General features: G+C 40.6%; 1 protein-coding gene across 1 annotated transcript in view; it reads left to right on the forward strand.

The window, feature by feature from the left end:
• The window catches only part of LOC138611617 (regulator of G-protein signaling 6-like), a 124,982-nt gene extending 108,760 nt beyond the window's left edge, over nucleotides 1-16,222 (forward strand). The window contains exons 13-18 of the mRNA XM_069684798.1: nucleotides 2,650-2,760; nucleotides 4,764-4,889; nucleotides 9,138-9,324; nucleotides 11,721-11,810; nucleotides 13,164-13,217; nucleotides 14,175-16,222. Of these exons, the coding sequence (XP_069540899.1) occupies nucleotides 2,650-2,760; nucleotides 4,764-4,889; nucleotides 9,138-9,324; nucleotides 11,721-11,810; nucleotides 13,164-13,217; nucleotides 14,175-14,225 (619 nt within the window). The 3' untranslated portion in view covers nucleotides 14,226-16,222. The remainder of the gene's footprint in view (nucleotides 1-2,649; nucleotides 2,761-4,763; nucleotides 4,890-9,137; nucleotides 9,325-11,720; nucleotides 11,811-13,163; nucleotides 13,218-14,174) is intronic.
• Nucleotides 16,223-17,081: the final 859 nt, after the last annotated feature.

Genomic DNA, 17,081 nt, shown 5'->3' on the forward strand with positions numbered 1-17,081 from the left:
CTCCTGTGTGACAGACTAACTCCTGTGTGAGGCAGCCTGACAGTCCCATCCTCTGCTCAGACAGGCAGGACAGCCATTACCTCCCAGCAGAGCAGACACTGTGATTACTGCTGGCTGCTGCTCCGCTCTGCCTCCCCGACCCTTTAACCTCCTCTCTCCACTCACAGAGCCGAGCTTAATTGATGCTCCGCAGAGCGGAAAGTTTCGTTTATCCAAACACTGAGAGCAACAACCTGACAGACAACATCAATCATGTCGGACGATAGCATTCATTCATTAAATCACCTCACATTAGGGTCATCTCTTTTTGGGTCAGGAGGCATACGATCCTGTAGTCTAAAGATCCAGCTGTAACTGTAAGATTGAACTTCTTTTGTAACAGCCAAACTAAATATATTATAAATGTGTTGACTGAACTCCTGTAGGTAGCAAATTACACGTGGGTGTAAAATCATTTGTTTTACCTTTACTTAAGTGCCTGAATTATAAAATAGAAAAATATGTAAATCCACGCACAAATACAGACTCATTAAAATAACTTATTAATGTAAATTATAATGCCAGCATAGTTAAAAACAGCTTTTATAACGTCGTACAGCTGTTTGTGTACATCTGAGCACTTAATACTAAAGGATTTTTACATTAAAAAAGCTAATAGATACACAGCCTGATAGTACAGTGAAAGGCCGACTCTCAAAGGATGACACCATACATACCATCAAAGTGTAAATCTTTCAAGATAAAGTAAAAAATAGTCTTACTTGTCGACTAAATGTAGTGAAATATTTTATTCTTTGGGGCTTTAAATTAGCATTTGGCTCATAATTCAGTCCTTGCTTGTGCTTGCTGACTTTCCTGATGCTTTAAACTCTTGACAGGCTCAGCTGGAGTTTATTTTGGTGCTCACAGAAAGACTTTCTTGCAGCTGAACCTTTCATAAAGATCTGCACATGCAACACTGAACAAACAAAGTGTAGGGTGCACAGCATTCTGCCATTGCTGTCGCTGACCATGGTGCTGAATCTCTCTCTTTGCCTTGTGCGCTCTATCCTGAAGAAATCTTAGAGAATGTTATAGTTTGCAGGGCTAATTCGAAGGCTCTGGGCATCTCTTGGGGCTGCAGCAGGTCAACTGGGTTGTCAACTAATAAGGCTTTTTGTTAATGCAATCCATCTGCCAGAGAAATGTCGTCATAATGCCCCAACACTGACACAAAAGCTCTGCTTAAGGCATTTACACCTAAAAAGTGGTCCATATGAATATTGACATTGTATGTGTAATGATCATACTCCCTAGTCAAATAACATGAGATTTAAAGGATTTAATATCTAGACAGTATCTACTATAATATATATTAATATATATCTGAAACACAGCTGCACACTTCCTGCTCTGTTTTTTACTTTTTGTGCTGTAGGATTATACTGCTTCATGTCTCAAAGGAACAGAGGAAGTGTTGAGCAGAACTGCATTTTTCTCTCCTTTAAATAACATGGAATGTTAGTCACAAAATCAGCAAATCAGATGGCTTATATTACCCTTTTTTTGTAACAGCTGCAGGGCAGATTCTGTATGTAGGAAAGAAACTTTTCTAATTTGTTCTTGTTCAAACTGTGGACAGTGAAGTCCTGCTGTTGTTGATCCCTTTCTGCTTCACTGCGTCTTCTTCTGGTTGATCTCACATTATATGAAAAAAAAGTAGAAGGCTCACATCTGACAGATGTTCCTTCGAAGCAATTTCTCTGTTCAAAATGTACCCCTGAAAACTTCCTGAGTCACGGTAATCTGGTGAGCAGAAGAAATAATGATTCAATGGAACAAATTAGGGATGCACGATATTACACGTTATCGGCATCGGCAGATACATAATTTTTCTGCCAATATTTTCCGCCGATAAAACAACCCTAAAAAAACCTTGACGTAATACTACGACATTAACTCTGCACGAGTGTGAGCGCACACTGTCTGCACAAAGTTATGAACAATATACAACTTTTAACTAGCTAACAGTTAGCTCACATTCTCGTCATTTTACCGACTTAACAACACCAAACACGCCGAAAATACACTCACAGCCAAAGCCGACATTAACAGAGTGTGACATAAACATCAGCGCAAAACTAACTTACATATTCATGGCAGCACACACGATAAAAAGAGTCCATCGGCGACGGCTCTGTAGTAGGTGCAGTAAACAAGTCCGGGCATGTCTCCCTCACTGCTGTGTGTCGGGGACATGTTGTATTCAGGTGCGCTCAGAAACGTGAGTGATCAGACATGTGACCTTTTGAACAACGCCTCCTCCATTAAGCGTGAAGAAGGGTGCAAGATGTCTGCTGTATGAGAGTTTTTGGCCACTACAATAAGAGTAGGCATGATATCAACTCCACTACAGGGAGACTTGATGTACTCTGCAATAAGGTGGGAAAAAACACGAGCCTGATATATCGGTATCGAAATCAATCGGCTAAAAGGTTGTGAAAATATCGCCATATCTGATATTGGCGAAAAATCCACTATCGTGCATCCCTAAAACAAACAGTTGAAATGTCAAAGTTACTGAATGTCAGTTTTTCTTTCAACTTTTGACCAGCCTTGTCCTTAACCTCTTCTGTCCTCTGCCCCCTGTGTTGTGTTTGTGTGTGTCAGTCTGATAAGCTACACCGAGCAGTACATGGAGTATGACCCCTTTGTGACGGCACTGGAACCGTCTAATCCATGGACCAGTGATGATCCGTCTCTCTGGGATCTGGAGGCCAGGTACAAAACCAGGAACCCCAACAGTTCATTTTAGAGTTGAGCTGAGAAGCTGTTCATCAAATTCAGATGCAAAATGCTGCTGTTTGACATTGGGGTTGTGTTGTGTTAGACCAGAATAAATTCCATGTAAAAACCAACACTGATAAAAAAAAAAGTGCAGTTATAGCCTACCTACTTTAAATCATGATGTTGTAAGCACGTGATCATTTGTTTTCCCGTGATAACGAGTAATTATTAGTTGTTTTCTCGAGTTCTCAACTTATTTTTCTCGTTATCTCGAGATAACAAAGCTTGTTTTTCTCCTAATGAGGGATGATTTTCCCGCAATCTAGAAAACAAAACAACAGACTGGTCACTGTGATAGACCAGACCACGTTATGCCATGCTGCCATTGCCCACACTAATGAGGTATGTTAGGCCTGTTTCCATGTTTGTTTTGTGCCTTTGCAACTCTGGGGACACGAGTTGTGATCATCTGATGTTTCGGTGGTTCAGCATTGTTATCTCCAGATAAATAAAAAATAAAAAATAAATAAAACCTGAGTTAATAAAATGTATGGATGCATGTCCGCTTAGGGCTTCCGTACATTGCAAAAAATTTAAATGCTACTTTCAGACTGTCACCTCATTCTCGTATCTGGCTGAAGATGTTCTTAGCTGCTCAAACACTTAAATCATCAATATTACACATCAAAGTATTCCCAGCTAGCAGGGAACGTTCCCATAACATCGGCTAACATTAGCTACAAGTTCTAGTTACGTTTGAAAGAAAACGTTTTAATCTAATATTCAAACGTTTAAAGGATGTTTATCATTTCAAATAAAGTTCTTGTAACGTTAAAACTTAAACTCAGACAAAACGTTTTAACTGCAACATTGTGAAGATATTTTCAGGGTGTTATTTAGGCCTGGGATGTCAGAACGCCTTTTATAAAACATTTGTTCAATGTTACATAAAAACAAAGGTAGAAAATGCTCACTGCAACATGCTGAGGATCTTTTCAGGATGTTCGTATGGCCTGAACTATCAGAACATGATTTATAAAACGTTCATGAAACGTGATTTGAACATTCTCACTGCAACTTTCTGAACATGTTTTCAGAGAACGTTCTCCTGCTATTAAAAGGAACATTCTGGGAACCAAAGAAAAACTTCCTGCTCCAAACATTACCAGAACATCGCACGTAACATTCTTACATTCTTAGAATAAAAAAAATTCCAGCTGGGTTTACGGGTCTTGAAAAGTCCTACTACATAGGGAAAAGTTGTAATGTATAAATTGTACATATGTATTGTCTTTTTGAATCACTGACAGAACTATCAGCTCCTGAGAAGCATTGTAGTTCATGTAAGTGCATAAAGTTATAAATATATATATATATAAACACTTATTCCTCCCTTTGCTGCATCATTTTTGATTCTTCTGTTTAAAAAACTGTTCAGGTAGTGAGTGATAGTGAGTGACGCACTGAAGGAAATTCAGAGGTCACTCAGCTCAGCCAATCAATCCAAATCAAACAATCCACCTCAGTCTATGTTACACATAAATATTGGAATATCTCACATAACTGATTGTCCATTAAATGTTATTAAGAGATATGAAGGTAATTAACTGAAGTGTTGCCTTTTAGAGAGAGCGGTCACAGCGCTCTGCCGTTTGCTCTGTGCTCTGCACTCCTGAATTACGCAGGAATTAATTAGAGGAGACGTATAATGATTGTGCCTAATGTAGCTTAATAACTCGGCTGAATTGATCGATTGCTGGATAGGAGAAAATATATTCTCTGTGGGGATTAAACGATTGGATTTCAGATGAATTTTGACACCACTGTCACATCAATCACTCCCTTTAAGACGACGATCCTTCCTCTGTAGTCATCACCACACTGATCATTTCTCCATCATTTCCCAGTGTTTTAATCTCCTCTAATCTTTTTTAAATCTTAACCTCGGTGCAGAAGCTTCAGAAAGATGTTAATTTTATCTCTCCCATCTCTCCCAGTAAGGAGCCCAGTCAGCAGCGGGTGAAGAAGTGGGGTTTCTCTCTGGAGGAGGCCCTGAAGGACCCAGCGGGACAGGAGCTCTTCCTGAAGTTCCTCGAGTCGGAGTTCAGCTCTGAAAACCTGCGGTGAGCACAGAAGACGCTTCAACGTTATGGTGGTTTTTGCCAGTTCAAGACAACTTTATATTTGCTGCTGCAAACATGTTGTGCTCCGGAGAGGGAGAAATATCCTGCGGTGCACAGCAGTGGTCAGTTTTACACATGGGGTTTGTTGTGAATAAATGGATGAAAGTGGTATGTTTACGGGAACGTTTCTTCTGCTTTGGAAATCTGCAGCTCCCCGACATATGGCTTCATGCTAATTTAAAGCTGAAGAGCAGCAATCTTTGTGCATTTGCAACAAAGTGAGGATGAGAGTATAATTGTTATTCAAACGCTTTCACATTTCTTTTTGGCATGCCAATTGTTCTAACCTACCATTTCAGCCCACTTGCACTCTGTAAACACGGAAGAAACAAATCAAAAGTGAAAGATTCTTCAGTTGTTTGAAGATCTCTATACAGAGAAGGATCAGTCACAGAAACATGTCATAAAGGCAAAACAAGACTAGAAAAAAGGGTCCTGTTTAGCAGCATTGTTATCTTTGCACTCACTTCTATGACTGTTTCTGGAACAATTTAAGGTGGTAAAATATTCAAAGCAACATTGGTTAAAAGCTTATTATGTGAAAAGATAAGATAAAATAAAACTTTACTGATTCCTGTTGAGAAACAGATAAAAGACCAGTAAAGAGCAGAGTTTCCATCAGTGTATCGTTAGCCCACAGCTATAGTTTCATTGTTGTGGCTTGGTTGTAAACACTGGCTTTAAAGCTCACTAGTAACATGTAGTGATGAAAACATGAAGGCATTTAAGATAAACAGGATGTCTAGATCAGTATTTTTAACCATCATTGTGCGAAGAAAGACAGTCAACACATGAGGCATCCAAATCTCACAAGCTAAGGTTACCTAGCGACCTTAGCTAGCTAGCAAATCAGTAAAACAGCATAGCCTACATCCTTTGTGACCCTGGGGAATGAAGGAGGAGATGTTAAAGCCAAAAAACCTGAGGCAGTATTTTTAGATGGCTAACCAGCCTACTGGAAATGAGGAGAAAGAGATTGTGGGTTAAGTATAGAGCTGTAGCGAGGCAGCAATTAGCCTAGCTTGGCAGAAATAGTCTAAGCTAGCTTGGCTGCCTCATAGTTTAATAATACATTAGCCGACACCTCTAGAATTTGTTTCCTCCAAACAGAAAAATGAAAATGAGGGAGAGTTACATGCTGTAACTATTTGTTGGCAAACAGTATCCACCCATCCGGCTCTTTTGTGTAGCATCTCCACTAACGACATGACTCGGAGAACTCTGCTCGCAGCTGATATTTGCTAAGACACAAGTTGTCGTTTGAACATTTCTGTTGGTTTATGCATTAAACAAACAAGATAAAACATGTAAGTATAATGAATAGATGCTAGTTGTTAACTTTGACAGGGCCAGGCTGGCTGTTTTTTCCTTCTTTTAGTCTTTATGCTACGTTAAGCTAACAGTCAGTGTTGCCAGATCAGATGGACAGTTTCCAGCCCAATTATAACTCAAAACCAGCCAAAACCAATAAAAAACAGCCCAAATCATAACCTTGCCAGAAACCTGTGTAAAACCGTAAAACCATTACAATAGAAAACAGATCATAAGCATGCTAAGCTTCATATCTGCATCAAATAACCAAAGATAAAATGATAGATAAATATGTTATCGCACCCAAAAAGAGCGCAGTTAGACAACCAAATACACAAACTGGCATGGTGTCAAAACCACAACAAAGTGATCATATATTGCCATGAAATGTGAAACCAAAACCCAACCTATTTAAAAACTAAATGATTATGGAGGAATGAAATAAAATCAAATAAAAAATATATACAAATATGCCATTAAATGCACAAAAATATGAAAAAATAAACATTATTTACGCATTGATTAAAGATAGAATGTGACTTCAGTTGATATTTTAGACTTAAAAAATGTAAAAAGAAAATGTATGTCACATTGTCAATAATAAGGACGTCAGGATTGAATACAACTCATTTGTTTCTCTGTCAATGACATACTGTGTTTTTCTAGGTAATAAAGCACAGTGCATTGACTGGCTTATACTATACTATTATGTCCTCTGCAATAGCTCCTTCTAGGCTCATAAAGTCTCAGTTTATACTAGAAAGTGCTTGAATTAAGCAGAACGCACTGGAGTTTGTCTTAAATCTCAACATGTAGCCTATCGCCCGTTCATCCTTTCATCATCCAGTTGAAAATCAATCACTGCTCCTCCAAATAAGATAAAATCCCCAAACAACACATGTACACACTTCCACACATTCATCCACATCCAAGCCCCCATGCAGCGTCCAAAGACAACACACAGCTAGCCAACAGCATCAGGGCGGCTAATCACCCATATCCCATAAATCATCAGTGGAGGGAGCGGGTGCAAGTGTGTCTGTTTCTTCAAATTCAATGAGGCTGCTTGATTTCACACAATTACTTATTGATTCACACAACGAATATTGAATTCATCCTTCATGCAGACATACAGATGAATGCACTGTATCAGGTTTAGGCTGTAACACAGCAGAGCAGCAATAAGTGGGTGTTTTTGTAATGTGTGCGAGGAGAGAAAGAGAAGAAGAGAAATATAGACCTGTTAGGAATCATAGAGTGTGGGAATGAACTGTGAGAGATAATATGGGGGCACACACACACACACACACACACAGAGTACTAGAGAGAGCATACACCCTTATCTCCACTCACCTCTGGGCTATCCCACTAGTACCCTCACCCTCTCTCTCTGTTGTTTCTCTTCTCCGGACATTTAATTGCGTTTGCTTTTATGAGGAAGCTTTGGGGAGAGCACTGCTGCTGGAGAGAGCGACAGTGAGGGAGAAGAAGATAGAGAGAGAGAGGGAGGGAGAGCAGCCAGCCCCAGAGGTGTTTCTCTCTATATTGCAGATCAATATAGATACAGACTAATATTGGAGGCAGTCAGCCTGAAGCTCTCTGCTGCTTCTGGTGGTAAACACAGTTCATGGCCTGCTTCACTGCATATGAGCTCTCTTCTACTGGATATTTACTTGTCTGAAAGTCTGAAAAGGTCAAATAAAGTAAGGTTAAATGTAGCTTTTGGTAATACTTTTTTATTTCATATGTTTTTGAAGAGTTACCTTTTTCCTATTTTGCCCCCTGCAGTTTCAGATTGTCACAGTGAGCCAAGTATCGTACAAGTGTCACTTCTTCTTAGCTTTATCTGCTCACTTCAAAAGTTTTGTCTTTCGCCTCTAAAAATGTCCATCCAAGTAGCTAAATGATTGCATGTTAAAAGTGACTGGCTGTGAGGTCATTTATACTGTTTTGAAGTTGTGAGGACTCTGTCACTGAATATTTTTAAGGCATAATCTGTTCTACAACTTCACATGGGAAGATTTTCTACCTTACTCTCAAACTTTTCTTAATCGTTTTTTCATTTGATCTTAAAGAAAAGTAATAATTGTCATTTGTCACTATCGCTGGATGAGGTAACACAATGGTGATTGAGCCTATGGCCCACTGATGAAAGCCTTTGCATTCACAGTATGACAGACTGGCTGTCTGTGGTGATTTTCGCGCAAAGAATCACATGCGGCGCCCAGTTAGTGACGCGTTTTCCATCAGCCAGCAGTGGTTGGTCGCCAGAGAGGGTAGGCGGAGCTTAGCGGCCAAAGGTGCCGCCAGAGAGAACGAAGCTGAGATCGTCGAGATTGGACCTTTAAAGCAATATATGTTTTTTACTCAATCTTAAAAGAAACAAATATTTTATAGCCGCAGTTTGACTCCTGAAACAACCTACACTTGAAGTCAACGCACTTTTATCTTTTGGACATTTTAGAAACAGGATTTTAAACCTCTTAACCTGTATTTGTAAATGTTTAACATAAGTGTATTTTATTTATTTTTCCAATTTGAACTTACTTAATAATTTCAGTACATTTTAGGGTTTTTCTAACACACCTGTATTTTAGTCCTCCTTTTAATGTCGTATCTTTGTGTCAAAATCCCCCTGTTTAGTGTTTATAACAACCTTTGATCCATCTTTTCTTTGTCACTTTGTCTTTTAATTGCTTTTGTAATGGACTCAACATCATTGTCAGTGAGGGTTGCCCCTCAATGATCTCTCGAGTATAAATAAAGGTCGATTGATACGTTACCACAACTAATTCTGTCTGAGTGATATTTGACATGCTGAGCAGGTTGTTCAGACACTGGCATGATTATCTGAGCTGAATTTGATTTGCGTTCCAGGTTCTGGTTGGCGGTGCAGGACCTGAAGAGGATGCCTCAGCAGGACGTGGGACAGAGGGCGCAGGACATTTGGGCAGAATTCCTGGCGGAGGGAGCACCCAGCTCCATCAACCTGGACTCCCACAGCTATGAACGCACGAGTCAGAACCTGAAAGACCCCGGACGATACAGCTATGAGGACGCACAGGTGAGAGGGAAATTCCTGGTTTAAATGAAACACTTATAATGCATGGGAAATGTCCCTTTGAAGCCTCATACATTCCCTCATCCAAACTCAGGAATGACAGTATCTACAGCTGACTCAGATTTATGGATTAAATTCAAAAGAGAGAGTGAGGGGATAATCCATGTACTTAAATGCTGTGCTTCCTTCTTCCCGCCTGTCAGATGAAAGGTTAACGTGTGCAGCTAAACTGAAATTCAGTAACACACATGAACAACACACCTACTGCCTTTTAATACACAGATTACACAGGCTGTATATAGAAGATTAATTTGACAGAGAGAAGGAGGAAGTAATAGAGATCCATTTATAATTCTCAATTTACACCAATGAGATGATGGTTAATTGGCAATCATGTTGCAATAGCCACTTAACTGTCCTTACCTAATAACCATCCGTCTATCTATTATCTATACTCACATATCTGTGAGTGCTACGCTGTGGGAAGCTGGGGTATACTCAGCCTCACACTAGGCAAAAGGCAGGTACAGTGTCACTTTATATTCTGCTGGTTTTTGGTTGGTAAAACTTTAAACACTGAAGGCTACAGTGTGGAGGCAGAGAGGTTGGAGGAAGGCTGGCAGGCTTGGAAAACAGGCGTAAAGAAATAGTAGGTAACAACTCAACGTAGTGCCACCTGTAATCTGATAATCTGCATACAAAGATAAAGCATATTCACCTGGTACTACATAAAATGTTACCATGAAACTGTGCTGTACAATTCTTCCATGTCTGTTGTTGTTTCAGGTTTAATTTGCAAAAAAATGTCGAGTATGTTGCATTAGTTTAGCACGCTGCATTGTCAGGGCAAACCGCAGTTTAAATAATGGGGACATAAAGAAATTGGCAACAGTACAAGACTTTAAAACTCGAATCAAAAGAATAAAGACATTTTTTCAGTCATTTGGAAGCCCTTTCCATTTTCTGGTACAGCTCTTCTGGCTACAGCAAATATGAAGCTACAGATAGCAGCTAGCTAGCTTAGTTAAGCATAAAGAGTAGAGGCAGTGGAAAACAACCCAAGACAGCGAGCCTAGCTCTGTCTGAAGGTAAGAAAATGTCCTTAACTCTCCATGACTCTTGTTTGTTTTAACAAATTTGTAAAAATTGGAAGTTGTATATTTAGGGAGTCGTGGCGTACGCATGCTGTTTGAGGGGCAGGGGGAAAAAACAAATAAAAAAGGGCACCAACACGCAGAAAGTTGAGGTAAACAAAGCATGATGAAACCCAACCCTGGTTAAGAGCATAATGTTATATAATGTGAGGGACAACTATATTATATGATTACAGTTAGGTTTAAGATACATTTAAATTCTCCATGCTAACATGCTAACATGCTAACAAACCAAAATGAAGTTTACTGGTTCAAACTAGGAATGAAAATGAGGTAGAATCATGCTGCGGCACAACAACAGCTACAGGGCATTTTCAGCGACAGAAGCATCCCATGAGGACACATTGTCTCACAGTGTGTGGAGACCAACTCATTTTCCATCATGTATCATTTATCTGCTGGAAGTGCACCTGAGAGGGCACTTCATTTCATTCATTTGTCATTTTTTATCTACGACAGGAGCATCCATGAGGGCACTTTTGTGGGGGGGTTTAAAACATGAGGGTACACTACTGTTAGGGAGGTTATGTGCCAGACTATTACTTGCTCAAGCTTTATGCTAACTTAAGCTAATTGGCTGCTAGCTACAGACATGAGAGGGGTATTAATGCTACCATAAAACTCTCAGCAACAACAAAACAAAATGTGGAATTATTTATATTTCCTTGTCATTTTTTTAGTGAACAGGAATATTCAGCCACATAGTCTCTTCTGGGCAACCCTTCTCATTTGAATAACAAGGTGTCTATAGTAATAACAAAGCCCATCTTTCTCGCCTTCTCTCGCCCTGCAGGATACTATCCTAAGTGCCTAAGTGCTTAATTTTGATCTCTTCGGGTGGTCAGTGTCAGCGCTGCCTTTTCAGAAACTCGATCCCACACTGTTTTCTGCCCCATCTGTCTCTCTTACACGCTTCACCAATATCAGCTAATGGCTTTCTATGGTGGAGTGATGTCTAGAGAGCGCTCCTCGCTGGGAGATAGATAAGGGTGGTGGAAGGAGCGCTGGGGGTTGGGTGATGTCGATCACTGAAAAAATAAGATATTTTTTCCTGTCAGAGAGTGCAACAGCATCTTTCTCCCTCAGCGACTGTCTCGTTTAGTTCACTCTGACTGAGACTGCAAGTTTTTACATCATTAGCACAGAACTTTATATAAGTACAGATAAAATGACCCTCTTCCACCTCCTTCCAGCATCAACACTTACACCCATGTGTCTTCTCTCCTTCTCTCTCTCTTCATTAAGGACCACATCTACAAGCTGATGAAAAGTGACAGCTATGCTCGCTTCCTGCGCTCCAACATTTACCAGGACCTGCTGATGGCAAGGAAGAAAGTAAGTGTGTGTCTGTTGTTGTAGTTGTTCATTTTGCACCTAGATTTGGTAATGCATTAAAGGTATAATAAGTAGGATTGACCTTGCATTTTGTCAACAACACATTCAAACTGGGCCCCTCCTCCTGGGCTCTTTATCACCAGAAGCTCACTCTCACTCTCTCGTGAGAACACACCCACCCCGTCGAGCTAACACCGACAGCATCACGGTTACCTTTGCGCTAGCATGCTAACCGCCGGTTAGCTTGTCCTTCCTGGTTTGAGGCACCTACCTGTCCAACAGAAAGAAGGCCAACTCTGCATCGCTCTTTCTCCATGTTCGCCGGTCTGAATGGGGCACAGTTGCTAATTTGAACCACTCCCACACTCACCTGTACGCTGTGATTGGCTCAGGGAACCACAACAGCGCCCCTCCTGAAAACGTCCCGTGCAAAGCAAAACAACAGAATAGATGCAGAGGGAAGGGTCTCACAAGGGTCTGCACACACACTCACAAACATGTATAGAGGCTCATTAGTGATGATTTATATTATATTATATTTGTAAAAGTCTATATTTTATTTTTCTAGGAAAATTCTACTTATTATACCTTTAAGCTAAGTGTACTCACTGTGGGGTAACAGCCAGATGTCTTAAAGTGTCAATACACCCGAATAATAGGGAAAAACTAAACTAACCTTTCACGCTCACATTCACACCTACGGGCAATTTTAGATTCACCAATGAACCTAACGAGCATGTCTTTGGACTGTGCGAGGAAGCACAACCCACGCATGCACAAGGAGAACATGCAAACTCCACACAGAAAGGTCCACTTCTTCCAAACTGGGATTTGAGCTACGAAGCTTCAAGCTGTGAGGCGACAGCGCTAACCACTGCATCACTGTGCAGCCTGAAACTGAAACAAGATATGTGGCAGGAAATTAAAAATTAATTCAAGTCTAAGAGGAAGGGGCAAAAAAAAATCATGACTTTTGCACTAAATACTTTGCTTTGGTTAATTGAAAAGGCAAATTTAAAGTAAGAATCTCCCATGACAAAGAGAGCCAACTGTGGCTAAATTGGGAAGTGTCCTCCCGCAATTACCATATATCGCCATTAGGGGGCACCCAACAGAACGAAACTGAAATCTTGGAGGTTGTCAGTTTAAAAATGAAAGATGCTCTACCTATAGTGTGTGGTTCTTTTTAAAAGCTACAAAAATAAAGAACCAGTGATCTGTACATTTTTTGATTGCAATCTGTAACTAAGGGAAACTTAAATGTGCTGAATGTGTGAGACGCATTCAGAGATATATCCACGTTAAACACAGATGTTGAACTCTCTCCCTCTTCCTTTCTCTGTGACTCTCCAGCCTGAAACCGAGCAGGGCCGACGCACCTCCCTGGAGAAGTTCACTCGCAGTGTGGTGAGTGTCCCGTTTCTCTGCTTTTTACTCTTAAACTGCATTCATTAAAGTGTAAAGAGTTTCAGTGCACATCACTGCTGTTTCATTTCCCAGCAGACAGGAAGACAGATTACAGCCGCTCCGTTTTTTGGGAGCAAAAGTGGAGCAGCGTAGGAGAATGTATTACCACGAGTACTGTGAGAGGAATAACTGGACTTGATTCTTTTTCAGGGTGATCAGGGTGTAATCATTTCAGGCCTTCTTTCTGCTCAGTGTTATAATCAGTAAAAGCTACAGGGTCAATTTGTTCTTGCAAAAGTTTAATGTGAACTCTTTTGCTCGGTAAGAGAGACATTTTTATTGTTAAGAATTGTTGCAGCTGCACTTTGGCTCCTTCCTGGAGGGGACATGTTTTTCCATTAATATTGATCTGAGGAAACGGTCTGGTGATTACTTAATCGAGGGGAACACGTTATTCACTGCGCTAATTAATCTTTCCAGCTTATTAACTGTGAATTGCTTGCAGGGATATTGAACAGGAGGGTTTTACAATGTTCAATTCAAGTGTAAACAGAGATTAGGGTGTTGTTTTTAGCTGGAAGGATACGAAGCTATAAATGAATGTTACGCAAGTCTTACTGGACAAATAATTTCTACCTTGAAGTCCACGAGTGACCCTTCGCTAAGCCCCTCCCTTGAACGGCTGATGTCCAATCCTACGTTAGCAGCCGTATCCAGGCGCCTAGTCCTTTCTGTCGACTTCTCTCTGATATTTGGGAACTATTTTTTAAGTATTTGCTATTATTTCCCTTTGAACATCTCTCATGTGTTAATGTCAGCTTTTCATTTGCAGACCCATCTTTGTTTCCTTTCTTCTCCTCCCACACATCTCTCTCTGAATCTCGGGAAAGCTTTTAACTTGTGCCGTTTTGACATCCGTCACCCTCACCTCACTGTTCTCTCTCCGCTGCCTTGCAGGGAAAGTCACTGACGGGCAAACGTCTGACGGGCCTCATGCAGTCGTCCTGACAAGGCCTGGATCTGGAGTAGGAGGAACCATACCCAGAACTTACCAACTGAGACCGGGTGGAAAAGGACCCTGGGGTGTTTGGGTGTGGCTGTGGGTGGCGGGTGATCAGACCGCTGGACTGGGGCCGCCACCACGTTTGAAAATCAACCTCAGATCAGTTCAAGAGGACGGACATCATGCAATAAGTCACCAGATCTGACACCAGGACAGTGCTGTCACAGTGTAGAGGACAAACAATGTAACAGCCCGCACCATGCCGGGCTTTTGTCTTCTCTCTTGTTGTTTTTCTCTACTATCTGCACTCATGTTAACACGGTAGCTGAAGAGGCTGCCGCTTTACTTTCAGTGATATAAACGTGGAATGCTTGAATGCCGACAAAACGAGACTTAGATTATTGCTGTAGCTAGCTGTTTAATCTCACATCATTCACCTGGAGGAAGAGGGTTCACTGTAAACATCTGCACTTTTGTATTTCTGAACTTCACACTGATGCCGGTCACACTTCCTGCTTTATCGGTGGAACAGGCGGAGTCGTACACCAACTTAGTAGTAAAAGAGCTTTTTAATCAACCTGACAATGTGGGATGACAAAAGATTCACAACCTCTGTGTGTCCTGGGGCCGGTTTCACAAGATAATCTCTAACTGTAGCTTAGATATAACAAATAGACATCAGACAGACGTCTAAATTCATCCATTTCACAAAGCAGTTTAGTTCTTGACTATCTGAAGCAGGACTATGGTGCATTGAATTCTGGGTAAATTAAGACTTTTTTTTCAAAACATTTTAAATGGCCGACCGAGTAACCTAACCGCTCAAGTCTGTTTGACCCAGCAGAAAATGTTTCATGATGGAAAGAAAATTGCAGCAACAGTAAACAGCGTTCATCTGACCGTTGAGAGGACCATCAAAGACGTTCAAAATTTGGTGCTACTGGTCAGCAGGTGTCACTGATTGTTACCATGGTAACATGGGTCTTAGAGCTGAGTTAGCCTGGGGGTAAGGTGTCTAATTTTTTTGGGCTTAAAATTTGTCTTTATTTTTGTGAAATGGTCTAACTTGAATTAGACTAGTCTATGAGCAAAATTAAGACTAAATAAACGTCATTATCTATCGCTGAATGAGGTAACTCAATGGTGACTGAGCCATGACTATGGCCCACTGATGAAAGCCTTTGCATTCACAGTATCACAGACTGGGTGTCTGTGGCGACTTTCACGGGAAAAAAATCACAAGCAGCGCCCAGTTAGTGACGCATTTTCCATCACCCAGCAGTGGTTGGTCTGCCAGAGAGGGTGCTTTTTTCCGGTGTCTGCAAGTGTTGCGAGTAAACAGTAATCTACTATGGCTGAACAAACAAAGAAAAGATCGATGACTACAGATACAACTTCAAAAATAACTTGATGAAGGCAAACAGTCTAAAAAGGAAAGCGACCGTCAGCCAGGAAAATCAAGAGTTACAACCGGGCCAACCGTGGACGTCACACATGCAGCACTGTCTGGATATCTGGGAAGTGTGCTCCCACAACTACCGTTTATCCCCATAGGTGCCCGAGAGAACGAAACTGAGAGAATTGAGATTACCACTTTAAAAAAATGCTAAAAAAAGAGGAAATTGTTATTTTTATTAGTTTTTGGCAGTGAAAGCTTTGTGTTTGAAGTGTTTTTCTTAAGCACCATTAGAAAAAAAGCTATCATCATCAAAAGAAAATCAAAGAAATAATCTACTTCTAAAAACAACTCTTACTTCATGGACCAGCACTGCCTCTGATATCTGTAACAACGGCACAGGACAGACAGAGGTGTAATCTTGTCATCATATAAAGGTAAGGACAGGCGGGTCATTTTCACATGTGTGACTTTAAACAGGAGCTGATCTAATGTTAGGCTTTATTCTATTCTTCTGAACATTCCACTTCAGGCGGCCTCAGCGACGTGACCTGGGCTGACCTCTGACCATTCTTCACCTTATGTAAAGAGGACCACGATAATAAAAGAGGAATGCACAATATTTCACGTGTGGCCATTAATTTCTTCAGGAGATGCAAAGAAATGCACCGTCACATGTCAAGGTTCCAGAACGATCCGTGGGGGAAGGACACAAACAGCAGCGCTCTGAGGTTTGAATGCACACTCATCTGGCAGGTACATCTTTGCTCTTTGTAGTCACACACCGCCCTCTAGTGCATTTATAAAGTAAGTGCTGTGTTAAATCTTTTGGTAGAAGAAATGTTCAATGAAATCAAGACAGCAGGCTTTTTAAGCAATATCACATGAGTGAACAGGATATCATCAGAGCTGTGATTTGGTTGTAGATAATCACGCATATTCAGCACAACCTTGCGTGTGATATTGCTTTTATACAACAGATATACGAGCAGGAAATAGGAATGAAAAGTAACAATCAACAACAGATTATTTTCTGCTCCAGCAGCTCAACTAGTTCTGGTCTTTTGTTGCCTAGCAACCCAAACATCCTCCTGAAGTTGAAACTATTGTAGCAAATCCAGCTCTGCACAGATCTATACTCTGATCTTTTACAGTGTGGTGGTTTGAGTCGCACTGTTATAGTAGTTGTGAAGTGAAGTAGCACCATCTGGTGGAATTTAAGTAAAAAAAAGCAGGTTCAGGTTTATAACTGTTTTTTTCCAATAAATAATCAAGTAAAATCCTTAAAAATATATTTAAATGTGTATAAAATGTACTTACACTAAAAGAATCTGCAATCCTGTTCCAGGAATGAAGCCTGTGTGGTCCTGATTTGTCCTCAAGTTGTCACAATGCAAAAATACATTTCAGGCTAATTGTTTGATCATCATATTCTGCAGTGTAAAGAAGGACAGGACAATCTGTG

This window comes from Semicossyphus pulcher, unplaced genomic scaffold, assembly GCF_022749685.1.
Source record: "Semicossyphus pulcher isolate SPU_LCO1_2020_fin unplaced genomic scaffold, fSemPul1.0.p SCAF_11, whole genome shotgun sequence".
Lineage (NCBI taxonomy): Eukaryota > Metazoa > Chordata > Actinopteri > Labriformes > Labridae > Semicossyphus > Semicossyphus pulcher.